Raw genomic sequence first — 20,097 nt, 5'->3', positions numbered from 1 at the left:
AGCTCTATCATGCAAAAAGGAAGCCATATGTGAACATGGTCCAGAAGCGCCGTCGTGTCCTGTGGGCCAAGGCTCATTTAAAATGGACTATTTCAAAGTGGAATAGTGTTTTATGGTCAGACGAGTCCAAATTTGACATTCTTGTTGGAAATCACGGACGCCGTGTCCTCCGGGCTAAAGAGGAGGGAGACCTTCCAGCATGTTATCAGCGTTCAGTTCAAAAGCCAGCATCTCTGATGGTATGGGGGTGCATAAGTGCATACGGTATGGGCAGCTTGCATGTTTTGGAAGGCTCTGTGAATGCTGAAAGGTATATAAAGGTTTTAGAGCAACATATGCTTCCCTCCAAACAACGTCTATTTCAGGGAAGGCCTTGTTTATTTCAGCAGGACAATGCAAAACCACATACTGCAGCTATAACAACAGCATGGCTTCGTCATAGAAGAGTCCGGGTGCTAACCTGGCCTGCCTGCAGTCCAGATCTTTCACCTATAGAGAACATTTGGCGCATCATTAAACGTTCTATTGTGAATAAAATATTGGCTCATGTGATTTGAAAGTCTTTTAGTTTTAATTTTATTAAAATTTAAAAAACGTCCCAACTTTTCCGGATTTCGGGTTTTCCGGACTGGCGGGTATATGCCAGTAATTGAGAGTTTCTGTGTTATACTCTCAGCAGCAACAGCAGCAGCAGGCGTTCTTAGTGGTACAGCAGTTATAGACAAAATATTGATTCCGCAGAATCTTAGCTTTTGAGATGATTGAGATGCAATAAAGAAGTGGAAAAAAAATTAATAAAACTTTTTTGATTTTCAAATTTTTAGCATATTAAGTATTTGTGTGGAGTGGAAGAGAAAACGGAACGGATTTTTTTACAAAGCCAGATCATCTTCTGAATCAGCAAATTACCATGACGTTACTTACAACAGTTTCTCAAAGCACTTCTAATCAGGTCTTCACTCACAGCAAGCAAGACAAAGAGTTTATCACACCTTAAGAGTGACTGCAAGAATGAAGCTAAGAAGACATCCTGCTTGGCATCATCATAACACATTAAACAGAAGGATTACAGATGTGGGGCTGCACACTGAAAATCAGCTAGCCCTTTTCAGTTAGTCCAATAGAAAAACTAACAGATTTAACAATTTATAAAATGAATTTGATTTGGCTATAAAGTAGCTCTACAGAAGGCAAGAGTGTTACCATTCAACTTAATACAGCTCCAGCTTTGTTCTCATATCAGTTTCACTGCAGTCAAATCAATAATATTACCATATATTACCTGGGTTCCAACTGTCAAGTCTCAAGTCTCACCTTTTTACACAGGACTCGATCATGTCACTGGACATGAGTTTGAGTCGGCTCTCCAGGTGTTTGGCAAACTCCTCTTCAGGCCAGTGCAGGTCTCTGATGAATGTCTGCAATGCATCCAGCTTCCAAAACAAATCTTCAGAAGTCCCCGAACCATTACTGCCAACACCAGGACATGTGCAGAGGAGAAAGTCAGAGGGATATACAGTAAGTTATTTTCATCAAAGCTGTATATAAATAAGGGAAAGCTCCGAGGTTGGGAAGTAGGAAGGTCAAAGGGCAGGGTTTTTTTTTTCTGTTTCAAGTCCACACTCCAGGGTGACACATTTGGTTTAGTTATTTTTACCACTTCCCGATCACTGCAGAGTTGCTCTGATGGCTACAGATCAACTTCACCGGCGATCGTTCCATGGAAAAAATACATAGTTAATCCTAAAACAAAATGATAAGCAGTCAGGCCTGGTTGTTTGAGTACAGCAGGTAAACATGTAAACAAGGTAAACATGCACAATGATGTCAAAGGAGAATTGCAAAATCACAAGTAAAGGCTGTATGTGTATGAAGTGGCAGGAGAGGCTAAAGTCCCTGACAGGCATTGATCTGTTTGGATGGAGCCAATTTGAAATCCACATGATCTGAAGTGAATGAAGAATTGATCACAGAAGAAAACAGAGACTGACTCTCACTCCATTCCTTACAGCCTGGGTATTAATCCCCAAACAGCCAGGAGGCCAAGGCATCTTCAGTGGAAACATACTTTAAGATCAACCGAAGCAATGTGATCCAGATTTAGTTAGAAGACTCTTAACAGAGAAGTAGTAGAAAGATTATTAATCAATCTGTAATTATATTTCTACAGATGCTTTTACTGCTATATGTGAGTGTCTGTTGATAAATAGAATAAAATAATAATAAAAGAAAGACTGACACTCTCTAATAATCAATGATAGTATCAATCTTTTATGTATTTATTCATTGATTCATTCATTCATTCTAGTTGTTTTTAATAATGAAAGTATATTAAATTCAATCATATTTGATAGGCTTACTAAAATACAATATTTGCATAATCAAATTTTAGGTTTTTTAGGTTTTTGTCACGGACGGGATTCAAGAAACACGGAGAGATCCAAATGCAGGTATGCGGTTTATTTAGGGGCAATCCAAAAAGCATAAACATTCCAGGCAGGGTCAAAACCAGAATATCCAAACAACATGAAAACAGACAATAACACACGGCAAGGGCAAGACTACGGAAAGCATGAAACATACACAAGGACTCCGTGACACAGACTCAGACAGACCGGGTATAAATACACAAAAGGATGATGGGGAAACAGGAGACAGGTGGGGAACAATCAATTACCTAAACAAGGAGGAAGGTGACCAAATAAGGAGACAGGAAGTGATAAGGTGACAGACACCGTGAGAAAGGAGGACATCTAGTGGAAACCCAGGGACACAACCCAGACACTGTGACAGAACCCCCCCCTCTACGGAGCGGCTCCCAGACGCTCCACGACAGACACAAAACAGACCAGGAGGGAGGCGGACAGGTGGAGGCTCAGGGGGAGGGATGGAGGGCCAGAAAAGAAAGACATTGGAAACAGGCACCAGAAAGTAACCACAAAACAGGAAGACCAGGAGGGAGGAGGACTGGAGGAGGTTCAGGGGGAGGGATGGAGGGCCAGACTACAGAGAGGAACAGGGACAGGAGTAAATACAAAAACAACAAACAAAAAACAACATGAAGCCCCCCAGGGCGGGGCAGAAGACCACCACGTCCTTGTGGTCGAGGCCAGAGTCCTCCAGGGCGGGGCAGAAGACCACCACAACCGTGTAGTCAGGGCAAGCGCCCCCCAGGGCGGAGCAGAAGACCACCATGTCCGTGTGGTCAGAGCAGAAGCCCCCCAGGGCGGAGCAGAAGACCACCACGTCCTCGTGGTGAGCGGACGCCCCCCAGGGCGGAATGGAAGACCACCACGTCCGTGTGGTCAGAACGGAAGCCCCCCAGGGCGGAGCAGAGGACCACCATGTCCTCGTGGTCAGAGCGGAAGCCCCCCAGGGCGGAGCGGAGGACCACCACGTCCTCGTGGTCGACGCCAGAGTCCCCCAGGGCGGAGCGGATGACCACCACCCCCCTGTGGTCGATGCCGGAGTCCAACAGGCCCGAGCAGCAGCCCACCCAGTGACTTGACTTGACTCTGAACATCCAACGGTGACCCGCCCTGACTCTGGAAGGTCTTCAGTGACTGGCCCTGACTCTGGAGAGTCCACTGGGACCTGACTCGACTCTGGACGGTCAACAGGAACTAGCCCTGACTCTAGACCGGTCTTGGGCACCGAATCGGGAACGGCATCGGGCACCGCCTCGGCCTCCGGAACAGCATCGGGCACTGCCTCAGCATCGGGCACCGCCTCAGCATCGGGCACCGCCTCAGCATCGGGCACCGCCTCAGCATCGGGCACCGCCTCGGCATCGGGCACCGCCTCGGCATCGGGCACCGCCTCGGCATCGGGCACCACCTCGGCATCGGGCACCGCCTCGGCATCGGGCACCGCCTCGGCCTCCGGAACAGCATCGGGCACCGCCTCGGCATCGGGCACCGCCTCGGCCTCCGGAACAGCATCGGGCACCGCCTCGGCATCGGGCACCGTCTCGGCCTCCGGAACAGCATCGGGCACCGCCTCGGCATCGGGCACCGCCTCGGCTTCCGGAACAGCATCGGGCACCGCCTCGGCCTCCGGAACAGCATCGGGCACCGCCTCGGCATCGGGCACCGCCTCGGCCTCCGGAACAGTATCGGGCACCGCCTCGGCATCGGGCACCGCCTCGGCTTCGGGCACCGCCTCGGCTTCGGGCACCGCCTCGGCCTCCGGAACAGCATCGGGCACCGCCTCGGCATCGGGCACCGCCTCGGCCTCGGGAACGGCATCGGGCACCGCCTCGGTCTCCGGAACAGCATCGGTCTCCGGAACAGCATCGGGCACCGCCTCAGCATCGGGCACCGCCTCGGCATCGGGCACCGCCTCGGCCTCCGGAACAGCATCGGGCACCGCCTCGGTCTCCGGAACAGCATCGGGCACCGCCTCGGGAACGTCCTCTGGGCCTTGAGGAACGGTAGACGCCTGTCTCCTCCTCCTCCGCCCTCTTTGTTGGCGAGCCGGTGACACCTTATCTGGAGACTCAGGCGTTGAGTCGGCCATCTTGTGCTGTGGCCCCAAGCTGGCGGCCACCTTGTGCTGTGGCGCTGGGCTGGCGGCCATCTTGTGCTGTGGCGCTGGGCTGGCGGCCATCTTGTGCTGTGGCTCTGGGCTGGCAGCCATCTTGTGCTGTGGCCCTGGATTGGCGGCCATCTTAAACTGTGGTGCTGGGCTGGGGACCGCCCCACCGGAAGAGACCGGAGTGGCTGGGGCATTCCACAGAAGCCGATGCTGCACATAGTACACAAACTCCCAGTATTCCAGTGTCTCTAAATGTACCATCTCCTCCTGAGACACTGGATCATCCAGCCCGCCGTTGAAGTAGTCCTTCAAGGCCGCATCGTTGTATCCCATACCCTCGGCCAGGGACCAGAACACCTGTGCCAGGGCACCCACCTCATTGCCCTCTTGGCGGAGGGCGATCAGCCGGAGATACTTAGCTCTCCGCTCCGCCATCTTGGCTGGGGAACGGGAAAAAGACATACCGCTGGATCTCAGTGCGACGGAGTCCTTCTGTCACGGACGGGATTCAAGAAACACGGAGAGATCCAAATGCAGGTATGCGGTTTATTTAGGGGCAATCCAAAAAGCATAAACAGTCCAGGCAGGGTCAAAACCAGAATATCCAAACAACATGAAAACAGACAATAACACACGGCAAGGGCAAGACTACGGAAAGCATGAAACATACACAAGGACTCCGTGACACAGACTCAGACAGACCGGGTATAAATACACAAAAGGATGATGGGGAAACAGGAGACAGGTGGGGAACAATCAATTACCTAAACAAGGAGGAAGGTGACCAAATAAGGAGACAGGAAGTGATAAGGTGACAGACACCGTGAGAAAGGAGGACATCTAGTGGAAACCCAGGGACACAACCCAGACACTGTGACAGTTTTAGGTTATTTTTTAAATTAAGTTACTAAGAAAAGTTATAAAGACTTGTTTTGAATGTTTTGAAATGCAATTCTTAAGATAGTAATAATAAATAAACAAGATTTCTCTTATAAAACTGGCCAAACTAGACAACAAACTAAAATTATGTTGAGCCATTGTGTGAATAAATAAATAAATAAATACAATGCAGTTTGGATTTGGGTTTCTCATACAATCAGTAAAGTCCTTTTAGAGTCTTATATTTAGTTTCCACTTAAAGCAGATGCCTGTTTTTCTGAAGCTTGTATTTCACTTTAGAGCATTGTCTGTCACACTATAGATGAGGGAAACAGAACAGGGCCAAAAGTGGGACGGGGTGATCTCCCTCAGTATTCCCATCCTAACACCATATCATAAGACAGGCTACAGGTGGAGTGACTGCTACTACTCTAGGACCTAATACCCAGCAAATACAGCAGGAGGAATGAAGATGAACACCTGTACCCTATTCTGTTCTAACAGAAAAAGGGAAAGGAGGAAGATGTTGGAAAGATACAGGCTGTTAAAGTGGCATTGTTTATTCATGGCAGATACCGATGAAAAGCTTCTAATCATACGACCATAGGATTGTGAGTCATTTTCGTTAAATGCGAAGTGTGTTATTTGTGCATCACTCACAGCACCAAACAAAATTGCAATCTGCTTGTTTTAGTGGATTAAATTAACAATATTGGTTCAACCAATAGCATGAGTTTGGGGCGGGGCTAACGGTTACCTGAATAAGCATTTGAAACAGATTTAAATTTTTTCATTCTGGCTTGACATTTATGTGATCTCTCAGAACACATTAGAAACTATTTAAACTATGGGAATTTACAGTTTACATGTCATTTTTTCCCCCCTCAGAATTGCAAGAAATAAGTAGATAAAAAGTTGCAATTCAGTTTCCATAAGAAACTCTTAATGAGCAACCATTCAAAACACCTTTGAAAACCAAGCAGCAGTATTTAGCAGTGTTAAACCTTTAGACTTAAATCTGATCTCCTCTTCAGATTTAAGACAAGTCAAAATCATGTTTACGTGAGTCTGTTTGGTGCAGCTACAGCAGAAATGACACACTCCAGCTTTAATATTGAGCTAGCAAAACGTGAGCATATTTCTATGGTGTGTTATTTGTATCTTCCAACCCTTCAACATGCTTTGGGCCTTTTTGGGTTAAAAAGTGTCCATGGGCTGTTTCCATGCTGTGGCCTTAGCATAACTGAAATGTAAACACTCATTTCTACAAAGTTGAAGTAATTTAAGCTTAAGTCTGATATGTTAAGACAGATATTTTGAGGTGGCTTCATCAAGTTTTGGCAACCTTTGGTGTTTACCCACTATTACACCTTAGAGATGGAATATTTACTGAGTCTCACTCAGCATGCATAATTATGTCTGCGTGTGGATGTGTCATTTTTTTTCCAACACATGCAGCGTGTAAGGTATTTCACTCTCGTCTGGAAAGCTGTAATATGCTAAGGTTTGGAGAATTGGTTTTTAATTATCATGTCTAAATATAAGCTAAAATTCCCTTGGCTCACCTCTGTCAACCTCCTAAATCACAAATTCTTAATTCTTAGGCAATATGTATGTAGAAAATTTCCAAACATGTAAAGAAAGTAGATGATGAATGTACAGTTTTAAGAAAAACTTTGAGAACTGTTTGGAAATTAGATTTTATAATACTACTTTTATTTTATCTTCATGTGAGATGTAATGCTTCCCTGTTTTTTTTTTTGTTAGTGTTGTTGTTGTTGTTGTTTGTTTGTTTGTTTTTTGTTTTTTGTTACAAGATTCTTAAAAATTAAATTAAGATACTATTTAACGAAAGTTTTTTAAAAGTAGCTTGTTACACTACAAGCTGCTTAAAAAAGCTCACTTCACGAACATAATGTTGATTTTAAAACAAGAATTTAAAATCATATGATCCAATTAACAAAATAAAATAAAATAAAATTACAAAGGAGAAAAAAACTTTTAATACTGATCTTTTGCACAGCATCTGTTTGTCTATAGCAGAATGTCAAAGCATCTGTTTGTGTTTATTGTGTTTGTGTACATTATGACACACAACACTGATAGTAAATCAACAACAGATTGTGTTAAACAGTAAAAAAAAAAAAGAAGTATATATACAGTATACATAATTTAGTTGCAAAAAGAAATGTTCTTGAGCGATCTGCAGCTCAACAAAAATATATGACATTGTAAAATGTTGTGTGATGCTCCATAATATCATTTTTTAAAAATCCAAGCTTAAGTGAGCTGAAAAACTTTTTTCTTACAACTGTAGATGCACCTCTTAAGACTTTCCAAATGAAAATCTTCAAATGAAACCTATACATACAATTGTTCTGGGGTAAATCTGAAGTTTAGTTAAGTGAAAACTAAAGACAATTTATGTTCATGCTAAGGCCACACATGCATATATTATATTCAAGTACAGACTCAGTACACACTCAGTATCAGATAAACCCGGTATCCAGTTGGGGGTGGAAAAGCTAGGCATTTGCATTGGTGGCAGATTAACTGACAATGGTAGATTTGGTACTTTAGGCATTTGTAGATTCACATTTGGTAGGTTGACACTGGGTAGATTACTCGTTAAACTCCTGCGGAAAAGGAAAAAAACAGAATAAAAGAATGCAGTGATGTAGATGCACAGAAGAAAGCGTGGGTGATAAAGAAACAGCATTACATACAGTATGTTTAGAGCACAAGATGAAGAATTAATTCAGAGATAAGATGGTGTTGTAGAGATGTGAAGTGCACATGAGAAGGAGTGAATCACATCATCACCACTTTGGCTGTGGTTTTACGAGAAAACACATTTGTTTCTGCTGAAGTGCGGATTGTTGATTCAATTAGCATTTACATTCTTACAGTCACACACTTTGTCTTATGTTGCTTTGTCTAGTGATTCCAAGTTATTCTGATGACTTGGGAATCATGTAAGAATGTTTGTAAAGTTCAACAAGCATGGCTGGTTTGGAGTGTTAGAAAATTAGGGCTAGTTAAAGAAAATGAAACCTGCATCTTGACAATAATTACTTTTAAGCTGTTAAAAAAACAAACAAGTAGACAAGTGTTAATTCAAGAAAACAAAAAGACTGAAGACATTGTGGAAACATTTTCATTTTGTTGGAATCCATCTAGCTGTTTTTGAACACAAGAAAACTTGTGTGTAAATGGTGAGACTGTGGAAGGCCAAGGGGCATGGTTAATTACATGCTTTATATATATATATATATATATATATATATATATATATATATATATATATTTGTACTGAATTAACATCTCTATAATAAAAGTTTAAAGCATAACGTGCTATATATATATTTGTACTGAATTAACATCTCTATAATAAAAGTTTAAAGCATAACGTGTTTTGCTTACTTGACAGGTTCCCAAGACTCTCGTTCAAATCCTCTGTGTATGGACTGAGCTATGGAGGACTCCATTAGATCCACATACCTCACCACTAGAGGGGCAAACAGGTCTTGAAGGTGCTTATGAAACTTCCCATTACATAAATTATCTGAAATAGCAAGACCAAAGTGGGAAAGAGAGAAAGAACACAGTGAATGACTGCTGACATCCAGTAGTAATGGCAGAGAATGTGTGACTAAGCAAATCTGAGAAATGAAGCTGGCAAAAAAATAGAACTGTTACAACACTTTCAATTTCAGCAGATCAAACCAAATATTATATTAGTGGTTTTATTTTTGATTCATCTTATGGGTTTTGGAACATGCCTTAAAACTGGATTTGATCATAATATGAATAAAAAACAGAAGTAAACATAAAAACTTAGACAGCAATACGAAATAAAATAAAAATACATTTTAAAATATATGAAAATAAAAAAGTTATTGCAGATTGTAATAATATTTCACAATAATACAGTTTTATCGCATTTCTGATCAAATAAACAGATCAAATAGTAAGCATAAGAGACATCTTTCAAAAACAATCACTCCAAACTTTTGACTGCTAGTGTAAAAATTATAAAAAAAGGAATGAGATTATTTACCATCCTCCCATCATGCTATAGGGTCCAAAAACTTCTATGTTATTTTTATGTTAGATAACATTTGATCATACTACATCTAACAGCTCATTTAAAAACATTTGGATTTGTTCATCTATACCAAGTAATTGGACACCAAAAGTGCACTGTATTCAGAGGTGGGTAGGGTACCCAAAAACTGTACTCAAGTAAAAGTAAAAGCACTTCTAGAAATATTTACTCAAGTAAAAGTAAAAGTACTAGTCTTGAATAGTTACTTGAGTAAGAGTAAAAGAGTATCGGATAAAAAATCTACTCAAGTAGTTAGTTACTAGTTACTTTGGGTCATATATACTGAGCCTATTTTTATTTAGATATATAGATAAAATGTATGTAATGTATGTGTGCGTGTATAAATGTATATATTTCATCAGCCTTTACTCCAATTTATGTAATTTATTATAAAACCCTGTCTGTTTACTTAAGTAACAGATATAGGTGTCATGCCATAAGATATTTTTAATACGACTGACTTTATATTAAATGTGAATTTAACATTGAAAGTTAATGTGATATAAATATTGCTACTAATCTTTCATTGTTCAGAAAGAGAGCAAATAACATTTACATTATTAAAGATAATTTTCACTGACAGTCTAGATTTCAATCACTCTCAGAAACTCCCATTAAAATCACTGAAACTGTTAACAGTGTGAAATCAATATCTTAATTAAAGATTCGTACACACATCTGCACTTTGTTGTTCCTGCGAGAGAATTCGCCAGAAAGAGGTATTCAGTCAGTGAGCGAGTGAAGGAAGCACCGGCATTTTAGCGATGACTCATCTGAACGCCTCTGATTGGCCAATGCTTTAATAAGCTCAAAAGAATCATGTGTGATTTGTTATAATGCGCAGTGCTGTAAAAACACATCTATCTCTGGCTCATCGCCAGCAAGCAATCACAGATCTGAATTTAGCAGCTGATAATATGACTCGCTGAACGTACTTGCACCAGTGTGATTGTATTAAAATTAATAAAATCTTAATCGGCTATTTTTTGTCTTTTGGAAGCTGCATTCAACTTGACTCCCCTCTGTTATAAGCCACTCACGTACAACAAACTAATGTCACAGTGGTATCGTGTACTGTAATCGAATGTAGCCCAAGTTATTACCTGTTAAACAGTAGACAGCACACGCGGTGTTCATCTAATAAGGATCTCCATGGCTAGCAAATAATAACCTTTGCAGATTTCAATTCAGTGCAGTTCCAGCCACGTTTTCAACGCTCTTTCTGTTCTTAAACGTTACAACTCCGAGTGAACCACTTCAGACGCTCAGCGCGTGCGGCAGGGAACTGAACGACTCATTCAAACTGATTCATGAACCAATTCCTTCGTTTGCCATTTGGTTTGATCAAGCCTTTGAACAGAATTGACTTAAAAGAATGAATCATTCGCGAATGGGCATCGCTCATTGCCCAGAGAAAAGTAGATGGCGCGTTTGGAATAAACTGAAGCATTATAACATTTATTGCATTAAGATAAAGTAACGAGAGGAGCGTCGCCCACAGTTACGAAGTAAAAGTACAGATTTTTCCCCAAAAATTTACTCAAGTAAGAGTATAAAGTACCCATCTTTAAATATACTCCGAAAAGTATTTGTTACCCCAAAAAATTACTCAAGTAAATGTAACGAAGTAAATGTAACTCGTTACTACCCACCTCTGACTGTATTGGTGGAGATTTTAGCATGTGATGACTAAGCATAGTATAAGCACAGCATCTCTAGTTCTCTTACTATCTCTCTCGCTGTACTCAAGGTCGATCATTCGCAGTAGGTGCCATGTTTGTTTGCTTCCCTGATTGCTCTGTTCCAATTAGCCACTTGAGCGGTGGTGGTTGTACACTTGGTTTGTCCGCGAGCGAGTGGCTGGGGCAGTGGGGTCTCCCAGGCTCCTCTGTTTTAGACTTCATTAGCAGCATGAATAGCTTCTGCTTTAGCGCCTGTCTGGTGTTAAGGCTGTTTCATGCCTAGCTCAGTGCTACAGGCACAGGAAAATAGTGACCTTCTATGTTGAATGTCCTGTTCCACAGATGTAGCACATGCTGTAGGCTGACGCTCAATGGTGTTTACTTGTGTTTGTGTGAGTGTGTTTGTGTGTGAGGAGGCCAGGGGGAGGTGATATGTGTCTCTGTGTTGTAGCGAGGACTAATATCTGTGTGAATTTATGAGAAATGCATGGATTTGGGAACTAGATTACACTTTTTTAAGACAAAATAAAACCTTTTGACAAAAAAAAATAAAAAATAAAAAGTTTCATGTGTGTGTTGCGATATGTAGCCTATCATATTATTGCATCAGGCTTTTACAGCTAATATATGCTATAGTGAGAATATATTGTTTTATTCAGAGGACCAAACGAATCAAAAATATTCAATTTGGAGATGATGATTTTTCAGAAAATAAAAATAAATCATGCTCAGTAAGTGTTCATCTTGAAATATAATTAACAATGTAAATTATTGTACGTTTATTATAAAAAGCAGTCAAGATTTCAAAGCAAAATTCATGTTACACAACATGAAAGTGGATGTTTTCAATACTACACGGCCTTTTACTAACTAAAAAAGTAAACCATGCATCAATGAAATAACAGAAGGCATGTAGTAGATCGTGTACAAAAGTTTTGATCATGTTTATAATTTAAAACCCTTAAAAATTTACATATCTAATATGATAGATTAGTCATTATGTGGGTAAAGAGGAGTTAACCAAATAGTTTATTTTTTTCTTTCTCTGCTGGAATGCTGATAAATAGACCATTTATAAAAGACTATCTTTGCTCCCTTCTTTAAAAGAGATTATCAAAAATAATTCAATTTGTTTTTTTAAAACAATCCCTCAAGAACCATATAACATAAACAAATGCAAGCAAAAAACAAGCAAATAAACAAACAGTTTAAAATTAATACTAAGCATGTTAATGTAATGTGAAATAAATAATAATAATAATTAAATTTTAAAAATCATTTAAAAAGGGAAATACTGCTAAAATGTTTATTTCATACACACAGTACACACACTCTTGCTTTCTCAAGCTCTAGATCTCCCAGCAGAAAAAGCAATCCAATATCAAGAATAGGTTACCAGACAACAACCTGTCAAGCTGTGCAAAGAATGGCACTAGGATAATTAGTCAACTGCAGCCCATGGCAGTGTGGCTTTAGCACCATGGACAGCACCCCATTGACTTCAGTTCATTAGAGACGTGATAAGGCCTTGAGCAAACTCTTTACATTCATTGTATTGGTTCGACCCCCTGCAGGTTTTACTTTTTGGGCCTTAATTCTTCTATATTGTCTCTTAAAGCTCCGCTTTGTTGCAATTTGTAACCTATTGCATATATATATATATATTAAAATAAATTATTTATATTAATTCAGTCTATGAGACACATTTGGTGTCAATAATTGTATTTAAAGTAGAATACTAATTTAATAAGGCATCAGATACATGGACCTGTCCAGAAAAGTTCACTGTAAATACTCACAGTCAATGCGCAGGAAGTCGTTGAGAAGCTGAAAGAGAGGGAAGCTGTCCCAGCTGTCTGGTGGTTGGACCTCCAGTGCCGCGTCCATGTCCACAGCATATAGAGACAGAAATGTCTCGGCATGTTCAACCATCAGATCTGACCACCATGCAAATGCCTGCAGTCAGAGGAAGAGAGACAGAGGCAACACAAGAGGCAGAAAAAAAGTGGATGAAATGAAAGCAAAAATAAAATCAGCCTTGTAATACAGACATACAATGAAGTCCTTTCTCTTATTCATAAGGGCATGACAGTCCACAGATCTATAAAAATTACACTGGTCTTCAAACAGTTTTGAGATCTTTGCCTGACTGTCCAGTAATGTAATTTTAAATCTTTGTATCTGTGGAGCGTCATGAGCTTATCTCATGCACTGAAACTCCATGCTACTCCCTCTTCTAAAAAGCACATCTAACGTCTAATTCACTAATACACTGATTTATATTTAAAGTACATTCTTATTTACTTCCCATTTTGCAGATGTGAAGTCCATGCACAGGAATTTATGTGCATGGACCCTTGTAACAACAAATTCCCAGCATACAGCAGCAGCAGTGATTAGCAGCACAATCTCAGTAGTTATTAGTATAATTTTTCTGTTCAAAACAAAATTGTTTTAAAAGCACTCTTAAAAATAAAGGTTCTTAATTAGCATTGTTGGTTCCATGAAGAACCTTTAACATTCATGGAACCTTTCCATTAAGGTTCTTTGGGCAATCTACAAAGGTTCTTCTACTGCGCCCTTTTTTATTTTTAAGAGTGTAATTATGTCTTCTGTAAGTAAGATTTCTCCGCTGCTGATCCAACCGCTCTTCTGTGTGTAACACATCTGGCCTGGAGACATGCATCAAGCATGTTAGACAAATAAAATAAAAAATGTTAATGTAGATCATGGCTTCCTCTCCTTTAAAAAAACAAAAATCATACTGTTGTCACTGGCCACTCAAACAAACCTTTCATACCAATATTTTTTAGACCAGTATAGCAGATTTGCTTTCTTGCAACATCTCTCCCAAAAAACACAGAGAAGTGCATTTTTTATAAAGTTTAATATTTGTAGTTAGAGCTGGCAAGTGAAGCTAGCAAACCAAACCACGCTGAAGGACACAAAACAGAGGAGAGTTTTGATATTATCGGGGTTGTGCAAGAGTGAAAATGAGACCAGACTCATTTTCATTGAGGTTCTTTTTTTTGAGGGGTCTGCTTCCACAGGTGAAGCACTGTCCCCTCATGCTTGTGGAAACACAAGCAACTTGCTCAACACTCCATAGGGACAGCTGATCAGGGGAAGGATGAGGTGTCCAGGCAGAGATGGGGAGGACGAAATTAGGAGGAAAAAGTGGAAATCCCTCCATCCATGGTGCAGGGGCTGTGACATGCACATGGTGGGGGACTCTACGGTCTACATACCTCTTTACCCTGTCCAACGTTTTCCAGCCAACAAACAAGTAATGAAAAACAGTGAGAATTACATGAGATTTTCTTTGCTGTGTTTTAGTTTGAGTACTTCATTATCATAAAACGCATTAACATTAAAGAGCTTTAAAATGCAATTGAAAAACATTGTGAAAATACTTAAGAATGATTGACAGTGATCTTGATCAAAAAGAAACAAAAAATATGATTAATATTTAATCATTAATAATAAAAAATGTATCTTATGCTTAAGACAGTTTGGTACACTTGTAAAGGTTCTAGGTTTTGGAATGTGCAATCGTCACTGATGCTGTAAAAATGATATACTATGTACATCCATTTAATCCACCAGATATATTCAATTATGAACATGCAATTTTGCAGCATGATAAATGACTGGACTATGTAAAATACCATAAACCATGCATTTTAGTGGACATGTTTATTAAAAATGGTTTTATGTGTATAAAGGGATAAGCCACCCAAAAATGAATAATTCTAGTGAGTAAAGTATGACTATGTTGTTCTAAACATGTAGCCATTTCTGTAGGCAGATATTTTGAATAATCATTTTGTTCATATAATTAAAGTCAGTGTGGTCCTAACCAACACTGGACCTGACTGACTTTCATTCTATGGACGACGAACGAACAAACAAACAGACAGACAGACAGACAGAAAGACAAACAAAAAACATGAAGACATAATTCAAAATATCATCTTTTTTTATTTTGGGGGATCTATTCCTTTAATGGTTTAATGAACCTGGCACTAGAAGTGTAAATGGCATATACAAACCAAACCAAACTTAAAACAAAACAAAACTGAATAACAGACTTGACATAAACCGAAATGAAGATGAATAAATAAGCACAACTGTAATAATTTTGTCCATTGACTATGGCCTGGAATGTATTCTGTCAATGTGACAGCAATTTCAGTTCAGTTAATTCTGAAGATGAATTGCTGATTCTACAATATCTATCTATCTGTCTGTCTGTAAGTTCTGAATGTAATCCTTTAATGAACTTAGAATGAACTGAACTGAAATCCACCCTGCAGGTGCCTGACTCCTGATTTGCTATGTCCATGTAATGCCTCTTTCAGGGCAGGTCAGATCATGAGGCTAGCATGCAAGAGCAGGGTACGCCATGGATGACAGCAAAAAAAAAAAAAAAAAACACTGTACCGCCTGACCTCCCGTACTTGGGCGTGTGGCCTGCAGAGCACATAATTTAAAAACACAAAAACACACATATATTCTGCTGTTTTCTGAGGCAATGGCTGCTCTAATGGGGAATGTTACCTAAATAGTGCTAGCAGCCACTGAAGACCCTAACATAGGTTTTTCAATATTGAAAACATTTTTAAAGTTGTTTTGATGTCTTATTATTGAAGCAATATTGTTTGTTTTCACATATAAATAAGTGCCTGAGGTATTTCTTTTCATGCTTGTGTTCATGCCATATGTCTGCCACGTCATGTCTGGCACACCCACCTCTGCGTGATGTTCCTCATTCTGCTGGAGAACCTCTATGACCAGCTCGGCCAGACGGAGCGTGTCCTCAAGCCTTTTGGCAGGTGTGATTAAGCGCCCTACATTTTCTGAAGCACAAATGTACAACAGTTAACATACAGACAAACACACACACACACACACACACACACAGAAAACACTGGACTTTCCTCAGCCTGCCTGATGCCAAAACTAAATTGTGATTTTAAAATGACAATTAAAATTACAGAGCAGGTAAGAGATGGGAAAAGTTCAGGATTACATCTAAATTTTCATTTTAATTTAATAAATGTTCTCTCTGAAAAAAACCCACAAATTAGCTGCTGCATATATCAACTCTGCGGTCTTAGTTAACGACTTAGCATAATCTTGACACTCTGTCAACACTGAGCTCTGTAGACTTGAACCATAATGAGTCAATAAAGAGCAATGCAAGTATAATGAGTCAAACCAAGGAACTGAGGTGGGGAAAAAAGGATAAAAACAACAACAGATATGTTATAGTCATCATGCATAATGTTCAGCACATGCAGGCATTTATGTCATCTCATTTCCTACCTCTCTCTGTCAATACAAGCAGGCAGCACATCCTTCTTAAACATGTCATACTTAAATGTACCCTGTCATTTTATGACACTGAGAACTACAGAAGTTGATATGAAATTAAAGAAATCCTATTACAGTTACTACAAACTGTTGTGAAAATAGATATATGTTCAGTGGTCTTTAGCATCATGAATACACACAATACGAGGCAAAGAGCAGTTCATTACTGCTGGTTAAGGATGGGAATGCAAAGTAAAAAGACATTTATAAGACCATGGTGTATGGATACATGTTTTTTATAGCTCATAATGCTTCAATATAGGCTGAGTGATTTTTGGTTGTGCATCTGTTGGTTTTGAACAAAGAAATGTTTGTGCTGTCAGTTTTTCAGATCTTTCAGCACTGTCTTTTTTTCTTTCTTTTTTTTTGGATTGTGGTAAATGTGGCACTTTAAAGGAGGAACACAAAGACAGAGGAAATAGGAAGTGAAGTCATTTGCTTTGTGACAAATGTCAAAACAATTAACATTACCCCAATCTGAGTCAACAGTGCTTTTATCACTAAACACAAAAGCACACACCTCGAAATGTGAATTAACCCTCTGACCTTTCCTCTAATTGTATCTCAGTCCTCTTCAGCTCCTTTCATAGGACTAAATACTTTCAAAAATTATAATATCTGTGGCCTTTTAAATGGTTAATGTCCATGCTGGAATGGAATGGCATGTACTAATGCAAAATCAGGTACTTCAATAGCTGGGACAGAATGTTCCATTTGCATTTTGACATTTGAATTCTTTTTCAAAAGCATAAAAAAAAACTGGTTTAGATATTTTGAAATACCTGGTTTCCCTAATCCAATATAAATAAAGGGTTTCTAAATCAATCCATGACATATAATGTAGATTGTATATTAAATATACATATTTTTTCTGACATTTTTGTAAAGGTTTTAGAAACCATCACACTCACATGGAAAAACAGCAATATGATGTGAACTGAAAAACAATGCATTTAACAGTGCATCAGTATTGATATTTCACCCATTTCTGTAACACTTAACACAAATGTTTAATTTGTTAACACTAGCCTTTAAGTATTATAAACAAGCAATGAACATTTATTCTTTTTTTTTTTTTTTTTACAACATTTATTAATCCGGGTTAATGCAAATGTATGAAATATGAATTATGAAATAATTATGTTATAAAACAAACATGAAAATGAAAATTCTATTGTGTAGTAGTATATATTTATATGCAATATATACTTTTAATATATAATAAATATATTAATCTAACCTAGATTAATAAATGTTGTTGAAAAATATCTAATGTATTAATGGACAGATAATGGATAATGTTAAAGAAAGTGTTACTATAATCACGCACTTGATGCAGAGAGAGTATCACTTTAATTGTAATTAACACAGGCAGGCAATCTGCTATTTTTATTTATTTATCCAATCTGCTAATATGCATTTATTTTGTTCATTTAGAATTACTCTGCATGTTCCATGGACTGGTAATGCATACATACAACTTACCAGCTCATGAAAAATGCATCTTCATTTAGATGCAATGTATAAACTGTAGACGACATTGGCATAACACTGTCTCAACATTCCCATGTTTACCTTTACGTCTGCTAATTGTGCCATGCGAATGCTGAGAGTTGGTTATGTTTAGAGCTGGGGGGAGGGGGGGTGTCTGTTTTAAAATTAATTTATTAGTAAATCAGACAAAAGATGTCACCTGGATCCTTCTGATCCCTCTGAGATTTTTTTACTAAAAAGAAAGAAAGAGAAGGAAGGAAGGAAAGAAGAGAGAAGGGAGAAAGAAAGAGAAAAGGAAGAAGAGGTCAGCTTTCACTTTGTTTTAAGATGTGAGATCTGATTGGGAAGTAGAAGGAGAAGGAAAGAAGAAGAAAGAAAGATTCATTCAAGACCAGAGCTGTCTAACAGTGAAAGACCTGCAAACGATTGTGTGAAAGAAACTCTACCGGAGTGGTTGTTTTAGGTTGAAAACAAACCTTTTTTAAACAGGGGAGTAAAAGTACAGTGAAACATGAAAAACAGTGTAAAAGTAAAACATACTTGAGTGAACATAAAAAAGTTTCTATCCTCAAAACTTTACATTTAGCAGCAGTTGTTTGCACAGTGATCACTAGCTACAAAATTGCATTAATTAACAATTAATAATTGCTTGAAAGGCTATTTTGTGTTGATTTCTTCAAAAACAAGAATAACCACATTAACAAATTAATTCTGTTGGCTATTTGTAAATTACATTTAAAAAGTTACATCACCATTTAAAAGTGACTGCAAAGAATTTTCACCAAAAAACCTTTTTTACTATTTAGTTTCAATCTATAGGAATTCCTCAAAAAGTTTGAGTACTTTAATAAAGTAGAAATTCACATATAGTAATAAAGTACAATTACTCAAGTACTTTACACCCCTGCTGTACACCAGAAACCTGTCTGAAACCAAGTTTGACCCAAGACAGAAACAATAACCCAAACAGACTGAAAAACAGTGAAAACGCACGGTGATAACAAATACATACAGCGCTCGTGGTTGAAAACATGATTAAAAACAAAATGACTCTGAAAACTGCATAAGAATCCCTGTTTTCTTCGTGGGTTGGAGATTATTTGAATAATTTTTTTCCACCCTTTACCTGGCCTGTACTGTAAACCTGGGACACATTGATAACAGTACAAGGGTTGGGAGGAGTGATTTACACAAAAGCAAAGTAAAAATGCATTCAAGTCACATACAGAAAGAATAAGCAAAACACAGAACAGCTGACACACTGACTCTGGTCTGATCAAAGTGACAGGAAGACCTGTGGCTGAATACCTCAACCTAAGATCCAAGTGATAAACTCAAAGAAAAACGCAAGCAGACTGCAAGCAAGAGAAGAGGATGGTGCCGGTCAGGGCGTGAGGGAAGAACTATTTGTGAACATGCTTGAGAAGGAAAAAATGAGAAAATAAATAAAAGAGGGGTGGCGGAAGTGATGGAGTGGCTCCAGATGAGCAGTGTACTCACGAATTGTTAAATCCATCACTTGTGAGGCCAAACAGAAGACAGGATGCTCATACATTTCTCTCTTTTTCCCTATAAAAGAGGATCGGGGCATGCAAGAGCAAGGGGTCAGAGGAGAAAGAGAGAGAAAGAAGCACAACGGCTGCATGTGTAATAAGGGGGATTTGACCAAATTTAGTTGCATGCAAAGTTGCCTGGCAGGGTTGGCAAAATGCCTACTAACTGATCTACTGCATCTCTGTGGAATAATTCTACAGCAGGCTCACATAAGGACAAAATTATTAGTGATCAGTCAGTTCAGATATGATCTATAAATTAGTATGCATGAAGCTAGAGAAAAAAAAATTCAAATATGCACAAAGCCTTAAAATTAAATTTAATATAGCATTTTTATAATCTTCCTCAAATCGAGTCTTAAACATATTATTGTAACAACTTGCCACTACTGATTATTTGGAAGGTAGGTTATTCATTTTTTTTCATGAAATACAGTACCGGTCAAAAGTGTGGAATAATAAAGATATT

General features: G+C 39.1%; 1 protein-coding gene across 9 annotated transcripts in view; it reads right to left on the bottom strand.

The window, feature by feature from the left end:
- Nucleotides 1-20,097, bottom strand: part of cadpsa (Ca2+-dependent activator protein for secretion a) — a 119,458-nt gene that overhangs the window by 20,033 nt on the left and 79,328 nt on the right. For 3 of the 9 annotated variants that reach the window (XM_059529397.1, XM_059529399.1, XM_059529400.1), the window contains 4 exons: nt 15,958-16,064; nt 13,005-13,161; nt 8,839-8,980; nt 1,315-1,470 (listed from right to left, as the gene is read on the bottom strand). In XM_059529397.1, coding sequence (XP_059385380.1) covers nt 1,315-1,470; nt 8,839-8,980; nt 13,005-13,161; nt 15,958-16,064 — 562 coding nt within the window. Of the gene's footprint in view, nt 1-1,314; nt 1,471-7,898; nt 8,052-8,838; nt 8,981-13,004; nt 13,162-15,957; nt 16,065-18,274; nt 18,308-19,575; nt 19,645-20,097 lie in introns of all 9 variants that reach the window. The other 6 variants (XM_059529391.1, XM_059529393.1, XM_059529394.1 and 3 more) reach the window with 4 other exon arrangements.

Source organism: Carassius carassius, chromosome 38, assembly GCF_963082965.1.
Source record: "Carassius carassius chromosome 38, fCarCar2.1, whole genome shotgun sequence".
Taxonomy (NCBI): domain Eukaryota; kingdom Metazoa; phylum Chordata; class Actinopteri; order Cypriniformes; family Cyprinidae; genus Carassius; species Carassius carassius.
Note: the sequence above shows the minus strand (reverse complement) of the source record. Positions and strands in the feature narration are given on the sequence as shown.